At 42.4% G+C, this 23,430-nt stretch overlaps 1 protein-coding gene across 2 annotated transcripts in view; it reads right to left on the reverse strand.

Moving 5' to 3' along the window:
- The window catches only part of DCHS2 (dachsous cadherin-related 2), a 224,145-nt gene extending 206,990 nt beyond the window's left edge, over positions 1–17,155 (reverse strand). For both annotated transcript variants that reach the window (XM_005299347.4, XM_065596475.1), the window contains exon 1: positions 14,692–17,155. In XM_005299347.4, coding sequence (XP_005299404.2) covers positions 14,692–16,557 — 1,866 coding nt within the window. In that variant the 5' untranslated portion in view covers positions 16,558–17,155. The remainder of the gene's footprint in view (positions 1–14,691) is intronic.
- Between the last annotated feature and the right edge of the window lie 6,275 nt (positions 17,156–23,430).

Raw genomic sequence — 23,430 nt, forward strand, 5'->3', positions numbered from 1 at the left:
CTTGTAAGAGAACTCCCTTCTCTTCATGTGTCAGTATATTTATGCCCGCATCTGTAATTTTCACTCCATGCGTCTGAAGAAGTGGGTTTTTTACCCACGAAAGCTTATGCCCAAATAAATCGGTTAGTCTTTAACGTGCCACCGGACTTCTCATTGTTGTACTGCATTTTTAGTATTGAATCAGAGCTTTATATAGTCACCAAAAGTGCTTTCATGCAAGTCAAATGTTTGAGACTGGCTCTGAAATGATTACAATAAGGAACACAAATGAATTGCCTTGAAACACAACATAAAGTCTTCATTATTAATTGAATTCCTTTTCTGTCCTTAATAAATCTTCAAAAGAAGTCACTTAAATATTACTCTCATTAAAAGAATATACAGAAAGTAAATTCACTCCAAAATTAAAAGAGGTATTGAAGAAAAGGTATTACCTTAAAGTATTTTTTCTTGTAATTATTGAACCAGTTACAGCACAGCAGGTAGTAAGATCCTGCATGGATTTTGAGAAACATTGCATGTCTGTCCGTTAAGCTCTGAGCATAGAGCAGCCATAAAATATCACTGTCTGCTAAAGCCACATATTTTATGGATTACTAGAAGGTTTGTGCAGTCATGAAAGTGATTTTATTGCCATAGAGCTATTATTCTTTATAGGGACTCCACTGACTTTGATTTCTGGAGAGCTGAAGAATACCCAGCATGAATTTAGAAATCCAGAATATGAATTTTACAAATTGCTATAAACTAACACTTAAACTAAATACAGTGTTCAAATAAATACCAACAGTACAAACTAGCGGAATAATTAATGTTTAGTTATAATTATATATTGACCAATAACTTCTGTACTGTCTAGTTTTCAAGCACATGGAGTTGTCTGGTTTGTGGTTTCCCCTCCCCCATTTACAATCAAGTTAGAGTTTTAAAAGATTACAACCGCATTAAGCAGACCACCAGCAAAGTCTACTTAACTCTAGAACATTTTTTGAAAATGTAGAAAGTGAGAAGTCGGACTTGATAGTTCCAGAGACTGGTAATAGGATGCAAAGGCCTTTTATTTTTCTGGGGGCGGGATCGAGAGGTTTGTCTCAACACTGGCCCAGGTTGATAACGATCTGTCAGCTTTTGATTGCTGTTTGAGACCTACGTGAAATAAGTTCACAGTTCAATTCTTAGCAATTACAATTTGCATTAGTTGGTCAGAACTGAATACATTAAAGAACTAACCTCTCATCTCCCCAGCTCAGTGCTGAGGGACACAGATGAAAGACATATGTACTGCTGAAGCCTGTACTGTTCTGTGCAATGGCTAAAGGGAGGATTTCAGTCACCAAACCCAGCAATCTGACACCTTTCAGAAGCACTAAATACCCTTTTTTGAAAAAGCAAAACATGTAAGGGAAAAAAACCCAGAATATTAAAATACAAGTCTTTTAAAAATCTACCCTTTCCATTAGTGGCTGTTGGAAATATGTACATTTTATGTAAGAACAAGCATCTCTATTACTTTGTCTTCTATTTATGTTTAATACATAAAACATGAACAAATCCAAGGTCCTGCAGATGCTCCTTGGTTTTAAACATACTTATATTGTATTTCAAATATATTTCCTGAAAATCCAGAGGCCTGTCCCTATTCAGTACATTAAAAATGGATATTTTTTGTAATATGCTATTGCGACTTTATATGAAATCCTTTCTTGCTGAGATGTGCATTCCGCAGCCAAAAAAGTACAATCACATCTCAGAGATTTTGTTATTCCATATGCCTCAGTTTTGAAGAAATAAAATTAACTTAGAAGCTCTAAAACGTGAGCTACAATAATTCTCTTATGGCCCTTAAAAGTGCAAACTATTCTAGCAGCAAAATGCTTATGGGTTTAGATAATTTGACAGATAAAGCACATGATCTTTAGATTCTGGACTTTCATAGAGACTAACATTTTGTTCTAAAAACAATAAGTATATTTTCTTTATTCAATCCGAAGAAAAAAATAATCTATAGCACAGAACTACCGTGTGTGATTGACAGTAATTTGTCACAATTTGTGTTCTCTTCAAGCTATTGTTAAATATAATTTGTTATACCTTTCATATAAAAATGTACACAGTTCTTTTTATGCTCCATGTTTTTTGAAATATACAGCTACACTATAAACTACAATCTGATCCTTCAGTTGAATCAAATTCAGGCACTGTGGCCCAGTTAAAGGTATTTAGGCACTGCTGTCAATGGGATTTTGGCTCGTGAGTGCCTAAATCCCTTTTGAAAATGAGACTTAGGATCCAAATTAGTTAGACATTGGAACACTAAAAGAAGCAACACCTACATACCTTTAAAAATCTGGGCCTATTTGCCGAACAGCCACATAGTGCACTATATTGTACAACACAATATACTAAAGTAGGAACATTAATTAACTATTTTATGCTGAAATTCAACAAGTTATAGAGATCCTGGGCTCTGTTGCAGTCACCAGCACACACTATCCCTGGACAGCATGATGGGGAGCATTACACCAATGTAGGAGAATCCTTTGATAGTACAGGTTGAACTTCTTTACTCCGGCACTCCCTGGTCCGGCATCATCTGTGGTCTGGCATAGGCACCGACTCCGTGGGTGCTCCCAGACTAGAGCACCCACGGGGAAAAATTAGTGAGTGCGGAGCATCCACTGGCATCAAGTTCCCCCTTCCCTCAGCCCCCCGCGTGCCAGCGGCCCCATGCTTACCAACTCTTCCTCCCCTCTCCCAGGGCTTCCGGAGCGCCACGAACAGCTGATTCGAAGCATTCAAGCTCTGGAAGGGAGGTCAACGACCTGGGGCTAATGGCTGGGACCCTGGATGGGGGGGCCATGCTAGGCACAAAGCCTGAGGTTGCTGTAGCACCCCCCACACCCCTACTTCCCATGCCTATGGAGACCCGCTGGCACTCTGCATTGACCTCCTGTGGTTTGTCAAATTCTCTGGTTCGGCACCGGTCAGGTTCTGAGGGTGCCAGACTAAAGAGGTTCAACCTGTACAGGGTTGAGGTTGTGGTTCCTAGGCCACACCCACCTTACAAGTGACACCAACATAGGAAGCACAGCCAAGGGAAAAGGGGGTACGACTGGGTTATCCATACCCCAGAAAGCTCTAGCTGCCAATTGTTCCATTGAGGTCAATGGCATCTGATACAAATTAGAGCAGCCTGCAGCTTCTAATTTACACCTAGGAAACAGGCTGGCACAGAGACACCCCAGCATTATGGAAAGTGCAAAGGTGGTACATACCATTCCTTTGTTGCACTGTGCATTCAGCTATAGTCCAGGATCTGGGCCTTAATCAACTACACTATACACTACTATATTATGAAAACACACATACAGCACCAACACCTTCTCACCTTATTTACACAAAACTCCCCTTTAAGTCAACTGACATTTTGCATGAGTAAGGAAAGAAAGATTTAGCAAGCAGAATCGCCCGTAATAAAAAATGCATATGCTGTGTTAGATATTTTAAAATATCACTGCATATAGAAAAAACACTTCTGAAATACACACTTAATATATATATTGAATATTTAATATTTTAATTGCTAAAATTTTATATTTAATTTGAATGTGTGAAGATGATACACTAGATAATGAAACACATACTACTTACCAAGCAGACAGTCTATACAGTGTATACAAAGAATTCTCTCTTCCACTCAGATATCGAGGAGAACATCTCAATGTATCTTGTAAAATCAGCAAGAGTGCTTGTGCTATTGTACAGGGCATAGTTTAGAATACAATATACAATACAAAACATTACATAATGCACCTTTCCACCGTATAGTTTCTCTCTTACTCTAAATCATACACTAAATATACATCTGCAATATATACTGAAACTTATGCACTGCATAATAAAAACAGCATTCTACTGTTATACAGCACCCAGCATCCAGGCAAACAATCAGTTTACCTTATGCTGCACCACACTGATGGAAGTGGACATTTGGGCAAAGGTAATGGAGAAACACCTACCTTTAAAAAAACAAAAACGATTTTAATGTCCATTTAGAGCAGACAAGACTTTACTTTTTAAAATCTCACTAAAAAGATCTTCACACAATGTGCCGCTAGCAGACTAGGTGCAAGCTCATGCCAGAGCCCCAGGCCAATTCACTTGTATTTTATTATAGATCAAAGTGATTGTTCAATATAGGAGTGTATTTGGTGTTTAATCTTCATAAAACTAAGTGGGATTGTTCTCACCTATTTGTATCCCATAATAACATCGAAGCAAACATTTATATTGTGTATACCATTGTAACTAAATAACCCATTAAATTAGAAAGAAGCTTTGTGAAATGCAAATGAAGATCTTTTAAGAGAAAAGTGCTAATTTCAAAGCAAGTGGTCATTGTGTCTGATGATCAGAGATTAAAGACTCTGAATGTATTCCTCAGACTCCGTCATCAAAGGAAAAGCCAATGTGGGTAGCAACCCTGCCAGCATGTTTTTCTATGAGAAATGCGATAAGTATGGATTCAAGGAAAGACCCTGGATCTCTGGACTGTTTGGACTCTTACAGGGAAGTGTACCAGATGCAAAGCAGTAATGGGGGCCAGGGTGGGAGGGATAGCTCAGTGGTTTGAGCATTGGCCTGCTAAACCCAGGGTTGTGAGCTCAATCCTTGAGGGGGCCACTTAGGGATCTGGGGCAAAATCAGTACTTGGTCCTGCTAGTGAAGGCAGGGGGCTGGGACTCAATGACCTTTCAGGGTCCCTTCCAGTTCTATGACATAAGTATATCTCCCCCCCCCCCCCAAAAAGATCCCCAGAGACAATCTGGGTACCCTAAAAAGACTTTTGGAACACTGGCAGTTTATTACATCACTGCCACTATTTGCAATTACAAACTGTGACTCACTGTGCATATATTTTACCAGCTTTAACCTCTCAATAACTCTCACTTCCTTTTCTCAGGTAATAAACAGTTAGTTAACCACAGAATTGGCTACCAGTATTGTCTTTGGTATAAGACCTACAGTATCAATTGATCTGGAGTAATTGACTGGCCTCCTGCAACTGGAAGCAACCTAAATGGGATGTGGGTTTTGGTGTAAGTAACCAGGTTGTCTATGTGGCAAGATAAACTGGAGTGTCTAAGGGGACTGTCTATGACTCTATGGTAAGACTGGTATAGTGATCCAAGAGTTCACATTTGTCACTGAATTGGTGAAATCTAATTATAGAACACACCATTACTTTGGGGTGTCTGCCCTGTTTTCTGACTGTCTGCCCCGAGATAAGCACTTTGAGTCATGAGCTACTCCGGACATTGTGGCACACAGTAAAATGCATAGCGACCAACTGCTCTACTTCAGAAGGATGATAGGTCAATTCATCCTATCAACTCCCAGAAAACTAGGTATTTCAAACCTGACTCTGACTACACCACCATTCAAAGCCACTACTGTTACTGCATCAATATAATAAATAATAAAAATAATAACATTTACAGACCTTTTATTCAGAGCACTTCCTGATATTATTAATCCTAAAACATTTTAAATAATACATTTTAATATTACAACTAAAACATTTATATAGCACTGTAAACATAAAATATAACACTGTCTCTGCCTTGAAGAGTTTACATGACAAATTTATGTCAGAATTTGATTTAGTGATCTTGCTACGGGTTGAAAAATTTCTCTTTGCAAAATCCCGTCAGGAAAATGTTTTGCATCAAAATGATTCAAAGGAACAGTTACCAGGTACATTGTAAGATACAAAATATATTATGTTCTTAATGCACCAGAAAATGGATCCTAGTGTCAGATATGCAGAAGAGTACTTACACGCAATTAAATTAAATGAATATTTACATGTCAAGTTTCAGCCTGTTATGTATGAAAGAGACAAATGTTATATTCCCCACACATAGAGTCAGCGAAAGACTAGAAACACGGACAGATCCTTGACTATAGTGGCATGTCAGTTAATACTGTATTCCTGATACATACCACACTAAAACTCCATAAGCAGCACTATAGTGGATACTGAAAAGCATTCATAATCATTCCAAAAAGCTTCAAAATAAAGTTGAGACGGATTTAAACCTACATTAGCAAGGAAATTTAGAGCTAAGACTTCCACTCATTCCTCAATGCACTACATTATGATCAGCAGAACAGCTCAGAAGAGAGCTAGTTTATCATCACCCATGAGACTGAGACCTACAGAATGGTAGTAGAGTACTTTGCAACTTATCCATTTATGTTAACATTGAATGCTTATGGTATGATTCTGTAGCATGTATCATTCAGTCTAAAGCTATTCAGCACAAATCATTACAGGGCAAATCCAACCCACAGCCTAAGTAACCAAGCTGGCGCTGGAGTGAAACATGGGCACAGGCAGGGAGGAATCCTCACCACCACTCAGAGGTCTGCAGGCCCTTCTACGAGATCCTCTTCAGCCCACGAGGGGGGGAAGTGTGAGGAACTATACAGAGCAGATCCTCTGGCTTCATCCCATCCCCAGCCTCCCCCTGTGCACTGACACACAGGAATTGCCAGAGTGGAGATTCATGCTGTGCAAGCCTCCCATGCTACCTCCACCATTATATACTGTGATAAAAGAAGAGGCCTGTGCAATAGGCAATAGAACTATGGATGCTGTGCTATTACCACCTCTGACCCACTTTACCCTTATCACCCTTACCCTTCAAGCTGGACAGGAAACAGTTTTCCTGACCCACAAATAGCTCTGAGAGTTTGAAATTTTTTCCCCATCTTGAATCAAGATGAAAAGTCTAAATTTCAAAAATATAAACACACTGAACTGTTAGTTTTCAGTCAATCAGAACATTTTGTTTTAATAATTTTGAAATATTTTGTTTGGATTTCAGCTTTAAAAAAATCTTTTTCAGTCGAATTAATTTAAATGTTGAAACAAAAAGTCATTTTGAACTGGAAAACTGACTTTGAAACCTTTTCCCCCACTCAGCATTTTTTACAAGTTGGGGAATTTGTCGAACCCAACCCAGTTCCAGGCAGAGTGGATTTGATTTAAATCAGAGGGAAACGGTGGGGGCGACGGACCTGTCTGGTTTTAAGATAAAGTTAGATAAGTTTATGGAGGGAATGGTTTAATGGTAAAACATAGTAGTCAAGGAAAGCCAAGCAATGGTGGGTAAATAGTATAATGGCTAACGGGGTCGGGCTGGAGACTCTTGCCTATATGCTCGGGGTCTTACTGATCGCCACATTTGGGGTCGGGAAGGAATTTTCCTCCAGGGCAGATTGGCTGAGCCTCTGGAGGTTTTTCGCCTTCCTCCGCAGCATGGGGCAGGGATCTCTAGCAGGAGGGTCTCTGCCGATTGCAGTCACTAAAAACAGGATTGGGGACTTCAACAGCAGAGTCCAGGGAAGGGGTAGGGACGGTTTTATGGCCTGCAGCATGCAGGGGGTCAGACCAGATGATCATAATGGTCCCTTCTGACCTTAAAGTCTATGAGTCTATGAGTCTATGAAACCATAATTTAAATCACTAGTCAGGAAGACTCGATTTAATCATGGATTTCTACATAAAAGTGCATTCTTGTTGGTTGTTATAACCTTAATACATATTCTTCACAACTCAGAGATAGATGTTGGTTTCATTTTTAGAAGGTACACACTATACATTTTTAAGTGATTTATTTTGAAAACTTTTCAGATTAGTTTTATAGCTATATCTGAAAATGAATGATTGGTTATTTTATTTACCAAAGGTAATTGGAGCAGATATTTATGAAGTCATTGGGAGGTGAACTATCTCCAATTCAACAGGTTAATCATTAATATTTGGAGGATTTGCTTTCTATGCTGTATTAAGAGGAGAATATCACCAGACAGACATTTAAATTGTTTTATTTAACTAAAACAACAACATTATGTATTCTGGAATTTTTTTCTTCAATCGCAAACATATAATATTTTAACAAAACAAGCATATGAATTTTTGAATTTAATTAAACATTCAAGTTCTTTAAAATCAGGTTTGTTTTTGTTAAAATTATTTTTAACTAAAATAGTTAGATAAAATATTTTTTTTAAATAACAAAAATTAAATCAACTACGTCAGCCAGGTCAACATGAGAAACTTAAAATATTGGCTTCTGCAGCTAACTCAGTTGTCTTCACCTTCATTTTCCCATTTTTTCATAATCTGGAAAAGAAAAACAAGCTTTCCTGCTTTTTCAGGTCCCAAACGATTTCTCAATTTGGAATGAATTAGTCCAAAGGAAGAAAATATTCTTTCTACACTGGCAGAAGACGCTACTGCTGTTAAAAGTGAGATTATCACTTCAACAGTCTCTGAATCCAAGTGCTTAAGTGATTTCCACTTGTTCACTGGTTTGACTTTCTTTAAAGCATCATCAGCAAATGGTTCTTATTCCCAAACTGGGTCTCTTTCATGGCCTGCTGCCATTATAGGTTTTCCCTTCTAGTGAGGGAATGGTATGGTAGATCTCAAATCAATGAAGGCTACACTCAGAAAGACCTCAAGACTTCTGGAACATGCTGCTCAAACAGCTTCACTTTTGTTTCTACTGCCTATCCCTCCCTTCTCACGTTTATCTCCAGACTTCTCCTTGCCCAGATCTGTTCTGCCCCCAACAATCTTCTATTCATTGAACTTTTTGAAACTTTGCACTTTTAAAGAGAGGTAAGGGACTGACTCTGTGTACACAAATTTGCAGAGGGACAATAGGGTTGAGGTATGTTATTTCTCACCTCTATATATTATATATTTAAAAACATTTTTGCTGTCAACAAGCATGTTATCTCTGGAGACACAAATCCAGAGTTTGAGAACTGCAAAACTAAGCATCTCTGATGGTATCTTCTAGACTGAGCACTGAGTCCCATTGGGTAGATAGTTAGATTAACCTAAATCTATACAGAAGCCCCTGGAACCCCATAAAATTGGGTCCCTAATCCATGAACTACTGGAACGCATTACTGACAAGTTCTGTGGATAATCCCCTTGCAGCTTGGACAGAAGCCATGGAAGATACCAATGCCAGGATTATTTCCTGGTATCTGGCTCTATTCCTTCACTGTATGCCATTAGGTTGGCAGCAGCACACTTGAATGCTAATTCATTTTCACATGCTGGGTGGGGAGTGGTACCACTTGTGTTGTGGGCCACATATTTGTCAGACCAAGCAGGAGAAGGTGCAGGGGCATTACCTAGTCCCCAGTACACAAAGAGAGTTTATTCCAACTCCCCAGTTCCTTGTCCTGGACTCCTGTGAAAAGGAAAGGTCTATAAAAAAATCTCTGCTGGAGACACACAAGGGGAAGAGTGTTTTGGGGGGAAAGGCAGGTCTTTTCACCCAGGCTCTAAGGGCTCAATTGATGGCAAGGCTGAGTGGAGCACTGTTTTGGGACGGCTGGTATTCTGCTTGCTTGTTTGTTTTTAATGTAACACTTTTTGCTTATGTTACCTAGTTTTGTTTACCGAGTTTCTCTCCTACTGAGCTCATCTTGTTGTGTGTTGCTATATTTTGTTTCTGCTTTGTCATCTCACCAGTAAACAGCGAGTTTAAGATAAGTGTGCTTATTACCCATAATGGCTTGTGTGTAGTAGCACGACAATTTTAAAAAACCTACAAAATTTATAACTAAGAAATTTACTCTGTGCATTTCAATGCATACTCTTCCCCTCAACTTCACAACATCCAATAACCCATTCATTTCTGTTTGGTTCCTCCCCCCCCCCACACACACACACTTTTAAGGATTTTTTCCAGTTTGTTTAGATTTTGGGTGGTGATTCTAAATTATTCCAACATAGTTGTTTTTCTCAGTGATGCAGTCATTATGCTGTCAGCTTCTCTGAATTAATAACTTCTTATCTCAGCTGCTGCATATAAATTCAGTTTATTTTCCAGAAAATACTTTGTCTCTTGCTGAGCAGCAGGGATATTGTAAGGACAAGTCAGATTGATCTTTGTGTTTATGCACTTAATAGCTGACTTGCATCTCTCTAACCTACCTGAGTGCTTGCTGACCACCACACTGTGTCAGAAGCCATATCAAACCAAGAGATGGAGCAACTGTTTCTACTAAATTAGCTGGATTTGCAAGAAAATCTGCCTAAATAAAACGAATCAGTATGAACAAAGTTTTAATTTTTTTCTCATTGCTGCTGAGATTGCACTTAAAGCATAGGCAATGGCATTTTCCCATGGTGGTAGGCACTGGAGCACTGAAAGCATACATTGTTTCCACATGAGAGGGCCAGGTTCATTCAAGCTATGGACACTTGTAAAGCCAGTGAAATTAATCAAATGCAGATTTAGGTGCACAGCGATCCAGTACCGTCCACACAACTAGTCTATGAGACATCATTTCCAACAAGAAAAAAAACAGAAATGAAGGAAACCCAAACACCAATCAAAACAGGAGTAAAATTTCTTGTCAGGCAAAAATTCTTGACCACATCTTATCATTTGGATACAGATGAAAAAAATGCCCAGCATTTACCGACTGACTAGATTTATAGCAGGCTAGTAGAGTAGAGCAACTACTGGCAAGATCTAGAACATATCTCTTTGTTACCAGTCATCAGTTTAGTGGGGAGAAAGTAAGAGGCTTATATACTTTACCCATCTGGGTTGAAAAATCTACTCATCATTGAAGAGTGGGAAGATTTCCCTAATGAGCCAAGGGGATTAAACCATTCATTTCTGCAGAATTTAAATTTTCATTTTAAAAAGGTTTTTAGCTCCTACAGTTGTGAACCAAAGGTAAACCAATGCAGATAGCCTTATTATGCAGATAGCTTCAGTCCATTTCTGCTGCTAATAAGTTTGCCAAGCAGCAGCAAAGCGAAATTAACAAAATTCTTCACTTTTCAAGGTTCTATTCAGAACCATGAAAGCAACAATGACACAGTCAATAATGATGTCAGTTTCATGCAGGTTCTTGTTAAAGTTATGAACAGTAACAAAGTCAGATACTGGGCTTATAGGCCCCAAGAAAATGGCTAGAGGAGGGGTGGAAAAATAGAGACTTTCCCCCTCCCCACCAATAATTGCAGCTGGAAACCTGTGGGAGAGCAGTTACCACAAAACAGCCAGGATGCTCTGGAGGGGTGGGAAAGAGAGAAAAAAAGGCTTTTTCACCCATCCAATTGTCCAAGCCATTGGCTTGAAGCTTCACAATTGATTAGACATATGCAAAGTGATGAGAAAAATGCAGCCCTCAACTAGAATCCAGAGTCAACACCCATGTAGAAATCCCAGCACCCTCCCCATTCCTAGAAGCTGGAAGTGTCTGAACTTTAGCGGGGCATTCCCCTGGCACTTTGATGTTATCTTTTGTGTGTACCTCTGGCAAATAGGTTTAGTCCTCCAGCTGATAGGTATATGGCCATTTTTTCAAACTCTGCTCATAGTTACAACAGTGCAGTGACAGTCAACATATACTGTGAATTCGACATTTGCACGATCTGCTGGAAAACCCTCATTCTCCACTAGTATATTTAAACCGTTTTTCTTTTTAAATAAGTGTATGTATATTACATTTCTTTTGGTCTCCACTCCTCCTTGAGGATGGTAATATATACATGACTAAATCAATCTTACGTCAGGAATAATCAGTTCCTACTGTAGATTGAGGCCACATCAATTGAAAAAACAACTTTCCTTCAGCACCATGGACTGCTGGCTGCAATCCTCCTCACTATTGCTACCACTTGGGAACCCTAATGAGGCTGAAGTATCCGACTAGCAGCAGATAAACTCCTCAGATGGTTTTGCCAGCTTTTCTATTTGCTTCTCAAAACATGAAGCCAGCAGGAAACATAGCATGTGACCTGTAACCAGAGGGAGTTTAAATGGAAGAAGTTTTTGGTTTTAAAGATTACTATCTTCAATAAAGAGTTGATTGCAGCACACTTGAGTGCTAATATGAGCTAATCGTTTAAAACACTAACTACATTTTAAACCCAATAATTTTTATAAGCCAAAACTCCCAAAAACCAATGGTGACATGGATATTTTGAAAATAACAGCCTTGCAAAATTCTACTCAACCACACTTGTAGAGGAGTAGTAGTTTGACGGGCAAGTAAAACATCTTTCAAAAAAAATAATTAGCATTAATCATCATGGCAAAGGGTCAGTGAACTGACCTTGTTCATTGGCAGATAAACTTTTATGATCATATTACAAAGCTGACTATTCCTTTTTCCTTCATTTCAGTTCCCTCAGAGTCATGCTGTCTGGCTCCTTCCCTGCAGCAAAGCTTCAGAATCCATCTTTCAGGAATAACTACCATTAGAACCAGCTCATAGGGACTCTGGGTTTATTATCTAGCCCTAGTTTCGAAGAGTTTTTATATGCCAAGAGATACAAATTAAATCTTTTAAAAAACACTTCACAAAACCCAATACAATAAATACATCGTTTAGCTCAGCCCTATTGGGGCTAGCTCTTATCATTGAATAGGGGCTCAAAATGGTGCAGGTGATGTAGTAAAATGATGTATTTGGTGGCATCACAGCAGAGCAGAAGCCAAGCAGCATAACTATGGAGGAGTTGAAATGAAGAGCACCGGAGAACAAATCTAGTTTCAAGTCAGTTATGTGTTGAATGCCAACCAATTGCCCTTGCTATTCACTCACCATCTATAAAAAACAAAATGCATCAATTAATTGCAGTGCTTAACACATTGTGGGCACTACTGAAGACAAATAATACATTCCTGTAATTTTTTGCAAAAGATGTAGTTCATATTAAGATGAACACAATTAAAGCTATAAAGACCAGATACAAAATAATTCATCACTTTGCTGACAGAAAGCACACATGAGAAAATCTACCATTCATGTGATCCATATGCTACAACTAGGATTTAATTGGAAGCATATCTCCATGGTAAAGAGACCAAACACTAGGAAAAACCCCACAACGCTTTGGAACAAAAAGATTCCACTAGCAGAAATATGGTGTGAATAAACCCTGGTTGCAACACATGAAGCTAAGGAAAAGTATACTTACTGTGAGCTTCCCTTCCTGTTTTCTTTACCTGCTATGGCTCCAGTTAGGGTCAAAATCACTATCAGCAGTTTATTCTGTATTTTTTGAGGGTTTGGTGGTTGGTTTGTTTTTTAGTTGCATCCTATGGGCTAGATCCTATAGACACTTACAGATATGAGTTATTTTACTCATGTGAGCAGCCCTACTGAAACCATGTAAGGAGTTATTCACCTGAATAAGTGTTTGCAGGTTCAGGTCTTAATGTTGGAACATATTTTACTGTATCCATGTTGAAAAACTAGCCAACTCTATGTTACACCAGCCTCCGTAAAACTAGCTCACCAAGACCACCCAAGCAGGCAATCCTGAGTAGGGCAACTAATAATACAATTATAATTTTAATTTCTAAAGCAGCCACACTGAAGTACAAAATAAACACTAAGATTTGTGCAAAAATAACTCATTCCCCCACTTTCAGTTTGTTCATCTTGTACCAACAGAACCAGAACTACACAAACATCTTGAAGCCATGACTCTGTCAAAAAGTGGTTCTGTTCTATTACACCATATGTAGCAAATGGTAATGCAAAGCCCAGAGGATACTATGAAAGAGAAAGAACAATATGTATCCCCTGGGTCTGTGGAATGTTTAGAAGAACAGTTTGGGACCAGAAAGACTTTTCCCCCAGAGAAACCACAAGGAGCCCAAAAAACTATTGTTCTTCTGAGAACCAAAGTTTGCCTCACTCATATGGAATCGCAAAACCCACAGCCTGCTGTACAGCCTCAAGAGATCCTTGTGCCTTTCTTTGGCTCCACAGAAGACCAACTTCAATAAAATTGTGCTGCCTTGGATCTCTGCAACTAGTCCATTCCTCCAGAAACCCCTTTGCATAAAAGAAAAAGCAGATACATAGTGAAGTTAATATTGATTGTAAGGGTTTAACTCTACTACGGAATCCATGCCTGGTTGAGGATAACAGACACTCCATAACTCTACAGCATATCTTCAATGGTACGTGGCAAAGGGGTGTACCATGCTGCAGATGCCTCTTTTCTATGATTTCTGCATAATAATCTGTAGAAGTTTTCCAGAGAGGCCCAGGAAGGGAGGATTTTGGAAGGGGTGTGTGAATTTCCTTGGTTTCCCCCAAATCAGCAACATGACCTACCAGTTTTAAAAATGTGACAGTGTTTGCAAAAAGGAAATTATTTCTTTGGCTTCCTTCTTACAACTAACTAACGAGAGAAGCAGGAAGAGAATTGTTATGCCTTACAATCAATGCCAGTGCAATGTTTTGAAACCAGAAGCCCATGGAGGGGGATGTTGCGATTGGGGAGTGACAACAGTTAAGCTGACAGTATAGGAGTTCAGATACTCTCTGGCAGCCTTGCCTTGGGATCACAACAGATGAGGTTTAACACATCAGCCATAATGTCAGCCCGATGCACACCCTGCCAAGGCGGCTTGCTGCCCCCATGCATCCCCAGCAGGGATGCTCCCTGTCCCTACACAGGGAGGGGGCTGCTACAGGCCGGAGCACAGCGGGAGAACAAACCCAGGTGTCTCGGGAGAAGATGCTTAAGGAGCCCCGAGACTCCCCTCTTGCTCCCGGCCCAGCAGGGCTGCCCGGCGGGTCACTCCCCCCACCCGCGGTGCCCAGCCCAGTTACCTGCAGCAGGCAGTGCCCGGGCCCCGCGTGCTCGGCCAGGCTGGCGTTGTAGACCTGCTGCTCGAAGACGGGCTCGTTGTCGTTGGCGTCCTCCACCCGGACGCTCACCAGGCAGGAGGCGGAGAGCGGCGGCTCCCCCAGGTCCCGCGCCACCACCCGCAGCTCCAGCGCCGCCTCCCGCTCGCGGTCCAGGCCGCGCCGGGTGCTGATCACGCCGCTCAGCGGGTCGATGTGGAAGAGCTCGACGGCCGAGGGCTCCCCCGCGGGGCCCGGCGCCGCCTCCAGGGCGTAGCGCACCTGGGCGTTGGGGGAGCCGGGCTCATCGGCGTCCGAGGCGCTGAGCCGCAGCACCGTGGTGCCGGGAGAGGCGGCCTCGGAGACGGCGGCGCGGTAGCGGGGCTGGGGGAAGGCGGGCGGCTGGTCGTTGATGTCAGCGATGCGGAGCAGCAGCGTCTCGTGGGCGGAGAGCGGCGGGGAGCCGGCGTCGGTGGCCGCCAGGCGCAGCTCGTACAGGTCCCGGCTCTCGCGGTCCAGGGGCCCCTCCACGCACAGGAAATAAAGGCCGGCGGCGCCGCCGGGCCGCAGGGCGAAGGTGCCGTCCCCGCCCTGCAGGGTCAGGCCGAGCTCGTCCCCGGCCTCGTCGGGGTCCGAGACGGAGACGCGCGCCACGTAGTCCCCCGGCCGCGCGGCCTCGGAGAGCCGGGCGCCGCCGCCCTCGGTCAGGTAGAGCACGCGGATGGCCGGGCTGTTGTCGTTCACGTCCAGCACGGCGATGGAGACCAGCGCGCTGCCCACCTCGGGCTCGGCGCCGCCGTCCCGCGCCTGCACGATGACGCGGTGCAGGGCGCGGGCCTCGCGGTCCAGCGGGCGGTTGACGCGCAGCAGCCCGGTCCGCTCCTCCACGGCGAAGTAGGCGGCGGGGTCGCTCTGGCGGCGGTTGATGAAGTAACGCACCTCGCCGTTGGCACCCAGGTCCGGGTCGGTGGCCTGCAGGCGGCAGACGGCGGTGCCCGGCGCCGCGTCCTCCCGCACGCGGGCCCGGTACTCGCTCTGGCTGAAGGCGGGCGCGTTGTCGTTCTCGTCCAGCACCCGGATCTCCACCTGCAGGCGGCCGCTCAGCCGCGGGCTGCCCCCGTCCCAGGCCTCGATCACCAGCCGGTGCGAGTCCGCCCGCTCCCGGTCCAGCCGCCGCAGCAGCACCAGGTCCAGCGGCTCCGGGGGGGAGCCGTAGCGCAGCTGGAAGAGCGGCGGCGCCTCCTCCTGCCCCTCGGCCAGCAGCGTGTAGCCCTGGGTGCCGAAGCTGCCGGCGTCGGGGTCCCTGGCGCCCGGGAGGCGGAAGGCGGTGCCGGGCGGGCTGAGCTCGGAGACGTTGAGCCGCAGCGAGTCCCGCGGGAAGCGGGGCGGATGGTCGTTCACGTCGGTGACCGCGATCTCCACCTGCACCATCTCCCCGCGCAGCGTGGCCGCCACGAAGCTGTAGCGCGCCCGCCGCTCCCGGTCCAGCCGCCGCGCCGTGCGGATGATGCCGGTGTCCGGCTGCACGTGGAAATCCGCCAGCACCGCCGACTCGCCGCTCCCCTCCGACAAGAAGAAGCCGCCCGGCTGCCCGTCGCCCGGGGGCAGCCCGGCCCGGATGTCCCCGACCAGCGTGTCCGCCGGGAGCCCCTCATCCACCGCCAGGCTCAGGTTGTAGAGCTGGGCTGAGCAACCCCCCGCCGCGCACAGCCACAGGGGCACGAGCAGCGGCAGCAGCCTGGCCCCAGACGCCCCTAGGCCCCCGCGTCTCCTGCTCCCCTGGGGGAGAGGCCGCTCCTGCTGCCTCTGGCACCTGCTGCTCGCCCTCGGGGGCAGCGGCCGCTGCCCCATTCTCCGCTGCTCCCCCCTTCTTCTCAGCCGAGAGCTCCTGGTCTCTCCGCAGCCGGAGGATCCGAGCGCCGGGTGCTCCCCAGACACCTCCTCACAGCCCAGTGCAATGACACGGGGATCGCTTCTAATTCCGCATCGTGAGGGGTTTGTTTGCAGTCCTACGGCTCAGCCGGGGGCCCCTCGCCGCTCACACACTGCTCTGCGCTCCTCCACCAGCGCTGCCGGATGCCTCCTCTTCGCTCTCGTCTCCTTTATTTCTTTCGCATCCGCGCCTCGCTCCGCTGGCCCGACCGGTCGCTTCCCCCCGCCGGAGTCAGGTGCATTATTCCTGTTGCTAGAGCAATAGGAAATCCTCTAAACCACACACACACCCGCCAAAGTTGGTGCGGGGAATAACAAGTGTGTGAGGGAGGCGGGAGGGGACAGCTTCCCGGCTGCTACTGCAGCTGAGACGCCTGCTCAGCCTCCTACCCACAACGTCTCAGGAGTAGCAGAGCTGCAAACACACCCCCTCCCAGTCTTCCCCATGTGACTCGGCTCTCAGACAAGGGCAGACTCCGCTCCTACGGATAGCTGGAGCAAGCACTGCAGCAGGGAGTTGTCCCCTTCTCTCTGGCTGGGATGCGAGACGCTGGGAAGGGCAACACGCCAGCCAGATCATGCTAACCTGAATCTAGCGTTAGAGGAGACATGCAGGCCCCCAATCAAGTGATCCATGCAAAGTAGTGATTTAGGATCCTAGAGAGAAATAGGGTTTTATCCCCGTTTATCTTGAATAACCTTATAGATCAGACACAGGAATAATCACTGATGATACAATTGGATAGAAGGACAAATTGTGCCAAAAGAAGAGCTCCTTAGCTTGTGGGGTTAATATAAAGGATAAAATGAGTAAGTACACCCAGGGATGTGAAACCACATTAATTCTGTTTGTGGAACTATTAAATAATGTGATGAAAAACAAGCTTCTTGCAGAGCCGCCAGGACAGAGGCGGACGGGGGTTGACTTTGGGCTCTCATTTTCAACAAAGTCACAACAAAGATAGACTGGAGGTTCTTAAAATGCAGAAAATTGACAGTCTGGGAGAAGTTCCTGTCTCGTGCCTTAATAATTTCAATGCAATGAAGTTTTCTTGAAGATTGTAAGACTCCAGACTGTGTGGATTGATAATGATTTCACATTTTTATAGAGCCTTTCACCCAAGTGGAACCCAAAACACATCACAAATTTTATTTAATAATTATACAAAGCCATTAGCTGGATAAAATTGCAGCTATAGTCCCTATAGTTAGGATCTCAGCCTCCTTTTCGGTGATTCATGTAAACAATATTGTACTAATTTATTTATGAAATTCCTAGAAGGGGAAGCCACACAAAGATCTGAGGTAAATGTGGTGTAATAATATATTTATAAAAAAAAATAGTGCAAACCGCATGAGGAGAAAATATATTCCCTAGGTAGGCAGTTATGGTGACACCTTAAGAGCCCAGAGGATAGGCACGTTAGAAGGATGATACATTTCCTTGGCTTTCTACTCATACAAATAAATCACTACATTTTTGTGAATCCTGCAGTGATCAGCCCTGCTGTTGTGTATTGCTAAATTTTGTAACATTTTGTCATGCTTCAATGATCTAAAACAAACTCAAACCAGGAGATGGCTCTTATAAAGATTGATTTTTGGGAGGTGCTGGAGGAAGAGCTTTTAAATGAAAGCAGTGAATAAAGCATACTACTACTTTTAGATGCAGAAAAATTACACTTCATCAGGAGAGAGAATTTAAATTATGCAAAAATCTTCAAGAATAAACTGTTCTATTACATTCAGCGAGTTTTTGTTCTCTTTATTATTCTGGTCCAAATTTTCCATAATGTGAATGCTAGCTCTTTATCCTACCATTATTAGCTCAGTAAATAGTGAAAAGCACTGCAGGGAAGCATTTACCAGAAATAACTTCCAAGTTAAGTGAAACTTAATATCCAGTATAGCCTCTTTTTTTTCCTGTCACATTATCTTTTGCAGCAACTTCTAAAACCCTGCTGCTCTTGGCAGAAGCTATTCTGGTTTCTAATGTCACAAAATAATTGTCAGAATTGATTATTGCTAAAATAGTTTCTCATTTTCCTGGTTAAAATGAGTCACATTAGTCCCCAGAAAGTTCTGCATCTTTTTTCAGGAATATTATATTGGAGAGGTGGTTTATTCTGAAACACCATGGGACTTGGGATTTTATAGCAGTGAGGTCTAGACTAAGCATAGGTGTAGTAGCCAGGAACTCCTGAATTCTAATCCTATATCTAATAAATTTAAGCAAATAGTCTAAACTCTCTCTGGGTGGAATCTTGGCTCTATTCAAGTCACTGGCAAAATTTCCCTTGATTTCAGTGGGGCCAGAATTTCACCTTTTGTCTGTTTCCCCATTCTTCATGTGTCTACCTAACTGGCCATCTCATAAGGATTAATTCGTTAATGTTTCTATGGTGACTGTATATTCTGAGAACATACAGCACCCTATACATGCTAAGTACTGTGGCATCGATCATTCTGTGAAAACTAAGGACAATACTTCAACATTTTCAGGTGTCTTGCTCTTCTTACTAGTCCTTCTTTGTGCTGAATCTCACCATTTCTGGCATTCAGAAAAGGCAAATTTGTCATGGATAGACAAGAACAGGGTGAGTAAAAGAAGGTGGCAGGAGCATGTATTATAGATAGATCATATGGTATGAAAGAATACAGTTTTTGTGTTTGTAGGCCCTTAGGGGAATGGCTTATTTGCTACTTGCCTCTTTTTCAAGCATGGTAAGAACTACCATTATTTTACCCCATTCCTAAGCACCACTCTTGGGATGGCAATAGTCTTTGGAATGCCTAGTGCTGCTGTACATCATTTAAAATAGCAGCTTCAGGGGAGAGAGATTTTTTCCCCCAGTGTTGTTACAGTTCCACATATCCAGATGTGGTAGGTATTTAATTTCTGACATTTCTCTCTCTCTCTCTGTATTATAAGTAACTTATATATATATATATTAACCCATTAGTTAATTTCCCCCTCATTCATATATATATATATATATATATATATATATATATATATATATATATATATATGAATGAGGGGGAAATTAACTAATGGGGGAAGAATAGAATATTTGAGAATTTACTCCTACCTTTATTCCATATTTTTGTAACATGGCTTGCTGTCTTTTGTAGAGACAAGGTGGGGCAGAGTAAAAGCTAGATCTATTCTTCTTGCTGGATGAAGCAAAACACATTGATAATATTATATATATATATATATATATATATATATATATATATATATATATATATATATATATATATTATAGTGATAATTCCAGGCATGGAAGCAAGAAGGAAACATTCAGAGCCTTGCCAGTTCCACTAATGTTCATTGAGAAAACACATGGATCCTTCCCAAGTCACAGATGTTCAGTATGAAAATGCCTGGATCCTATTGAATCAGAGCACATTTGGAGGAAAAAAGCCATGTCCTATTCAGTCCATGCAGTTACTAAGGAAACATATGAATCATGTTCAAGCAAGGCAGTTATTGAGGAACTAAACAAAACCTGCTGTTTTCAAGCACAAGTCATTGCCTAAATGGGGATAGTCTGTATTCAGATATAATCAGTGTGGAAGTACCTGAATGCACAGCAATTTAGTGAAGAAATGCATTGAATGGCTATGTTTGGCTGGATTATATCTGGATCCATTAAACTCTATCTAATTTCTCCCCAACTTCTGTGGATCTGTCAGTATTGATGCAAGCATGAATGTCCATGGAGTTTGCAGGGAGCTGGGTGTTTCCTCACTATTTGTATCCAGAAAGCTTCCCTATGTAAGGAACAAAATCCAGCTGACCAATAGTAAATTTTTCTGTTGCTGCATTAAGTTTCCATAATTATTGCATCCTAATTACAGTAGAAATGTTCCATCTACATGCTGTGTGTGTGTTACCCCCTGGAGTTCTTCTTCCCCACCTTTGGCAGTCTCCCTTCCCTCATCCTTGCCTTCCTCCACCTCTTCTTCTCTGATGCTTTCCATCCCTTCTCTCTTTTTCTTACTCCCTCTTTGCTTTTTTCCATGTCCATGTCTTTTTTCCATGTCTTTTTCTCCCCCACTCTGCAAATAAAAGGTTTTAAAATCTTGAGCATATTTACATGATATATTTAACCACCTCTTCTAATTATTCACTGTAGAGTGACAAGAACTACATGAAGAGTAGGAGTAGCACAGATTATAAACAGGTATGTTTTCACTGCAAAAAAAAGAGTGTATTCTTAGCTCAGGTTAGCTTCTGCATTAAAATAGCAATGAAGACATAGCAAAGTGGCATTTCAATTGGGTTAGCAACTCAAGTTCAACTCAAGTCTCCCCTAAAGGCTTAAACTCGAGCTGCTAACTCAAGTTAGAAGCAGAGTTGCCGTCACTGCTATTTTAATCTGATTTAGCTAAATTAGTTAATATAGATAAGAACACATGTTTTTTGCAGTGAAGACATACCATTGTGGCAGCAAAGGAGTATTATATCAGCCTCACTTCCTAGATTAGTATGACAGGAGTAGTTTAGAGACCATTCTGTTACAGTAGACACAAGGCATTCTTAATAGGTTTTGAAAGTTTTGACTTTAGTATTTTCATCACTGAGGTGTGGGTGGGTCTCTAATACACACACAACAAAGTGTTATTCCCTGCCTAACCTGCTTTTCCTTTGTGGCCATAGTCACTATGGAGATTCAGCCTGGAAGATGTGATGAATGGAGGATGCCTCAGATATGTAGATCCTCAGCTGTTTGATTACTTATAGGTCTCTTGTAGGACCCACAAAGATATTGTGGCAACCAATGAAAGTTGTCACAGTTGCTATGTTATTAGTAGCTTACTTACAGAACTGAGTTAGGGATACAATAAAACATAACTGTAGTGGTTCTGCTGGTAGCCATCATTCATCTCTGTTGTTCACAAATTGCTTTTATTTTTATTTATACAACTCATTTATTTCTGAAGATGATGTTTGATCCTCCCTAATCCATGGGGATTTCATTGTAAGAATCAGATTGGAAGAATTTCTTTGATTTTGTTTATTTTCAAAGGCAGGATTTTACACCTTTGAGTGCCATGTGGCTGCAGGTAAAATGTGAGTAGAAGTCACTTTGTTCTCCGAAGAGAGAGATTTTCCTTGTAGGCCCGGATGTGGTGATCATTCAGGGTCAGATACTGATACCCTTACTCGTATAGAGTAAGGCTACGGGAATCCAACTCTCAGTCAAGATAGAGTTGCCCAAATTAATACTTACATATTATTTTCTTCATTAGTCTTATTTTCCCCTCCCTTCTTTCCTTTGTTCCTCCTCTGTAGGCCCTTTTGCACTGCTAGAAGTAGGAGTGGAACTGGCCATTTTCCTGGCCGAGGGGAAACCGTTTTTGTTTCCTCCTCCTGTCTCCATCAGCCGTGGGGCAGGGGAAAGACTGGCTAATCAGGGGAGAGCAAAATAAAAAACCAAGCGGTGCAGCAGGATGCCACCCTTTGGGAGACTGTCCTGCTCACATGCACCTAGAATCAGCTGTGGTTAGAAGGCTATCTTTCCCTCCTTCATGTCTCTATTATTCTCTTTTCTGTAGACCTTGTTCCATGCTCTCTTTGCCTCACCCCTTCTCCCATTATTATCCGAACTACTATTGTCACCTCACTCACTCAACTGTTTCTCCTAGCTGTCTTCCTTACAGCTATTAGATTCTCCTCAGAACTCTTCTTGATTAACTAAAGGGAGGAACATAGAGGGTCATGCATGCTCTCTGGCCTAGCCATCATTAGACAGAACACAGCTCAAGTATTTTGAATCTGGGATCATAATTTTGCACAATATGTTCCTTCCTCTTTCAAGAAGATCAGGATGTTTATTCCTGATGTATAAACACACCATCTGATTTCTTTTTGAAAAATATGCTTCTGGAAAACTAAAGTAAAATCAAATATGAAAATAAATGTTAAAGGGATTCAGTGGTGCTCAGATATATTTAGGGACAGATTCAGATAACCCTACTTACACTGGATATTTCCTTACCCTACATATGGTCCCATTTAATTCAATACTGAGTGGGACCATTCATGGAGTAAAACTTTTGCTCATGTTGAATAGTACATAATAATTTAAACTAGATAATGGTATGCCCTTTTCAACTTTAACTTTAGCTTCTGACAGACATTTGAGAAGATTTTCCTATTCTTTCTCCTGACCCATTATACTGATTAAATTAATGATGGTTTAAAACAACCCCTTTAAGATTTTTCTGAGAAGAGTTCACTGTTTTTATATATTGTGTTTATTTTGTCATCAGACAATAACCACAAAAGAAGTTTAGACTGCAAGATTTCTGCTTTACACAAAGTTCTCTTGTGCCACCTAGCTACCATTGATGGAATCAAAGTACCAGGGGCTCTGATAAAAGTTGGACTTGGACACCAGAAAGTCTGTTAAGAAACTAGCTCTCCGAATTAGTCCTAGTAGCACAACCTCACTCATTCTCGTCTCCATTAAAACTGTTCATTTGTGACTAGAAAGACTGTTGCTATGCCTAAATAAGGGATTGTTCAAGTTTTTTTTATTCATCCCTTACTAGGTATGTCAGAATGGGTCCAATCAGATTCATTAGTGCAAACAACAGTGCCCATGCAGAGCTCTGTTGTATTTTATTTGCGCATGCAAGAGAGAGGATGGGGGAAGAAGGTACAGGACAAGAAATAAACTAGGGCAAAATTCTACTATTGGAAATACGTGCAACTCCTATTGACTTCCAAAGGAATTCTATATATTACCAATGACAGAATTTGGACCAAAAGGTGAT

Source organism: Chrysemys picta, chromosome 5 (genome assembly GCF_011386835.1).
Source record: "Chrysemys picta bellii isolate R12L10 chromosome 5, ASM1138683v2, whole genome shotgun sequence".
NCBI lineage: Eukaryota > Metazoa > Chordata > Testudines > Emydidae > Chrysemys > Chrysemys picta.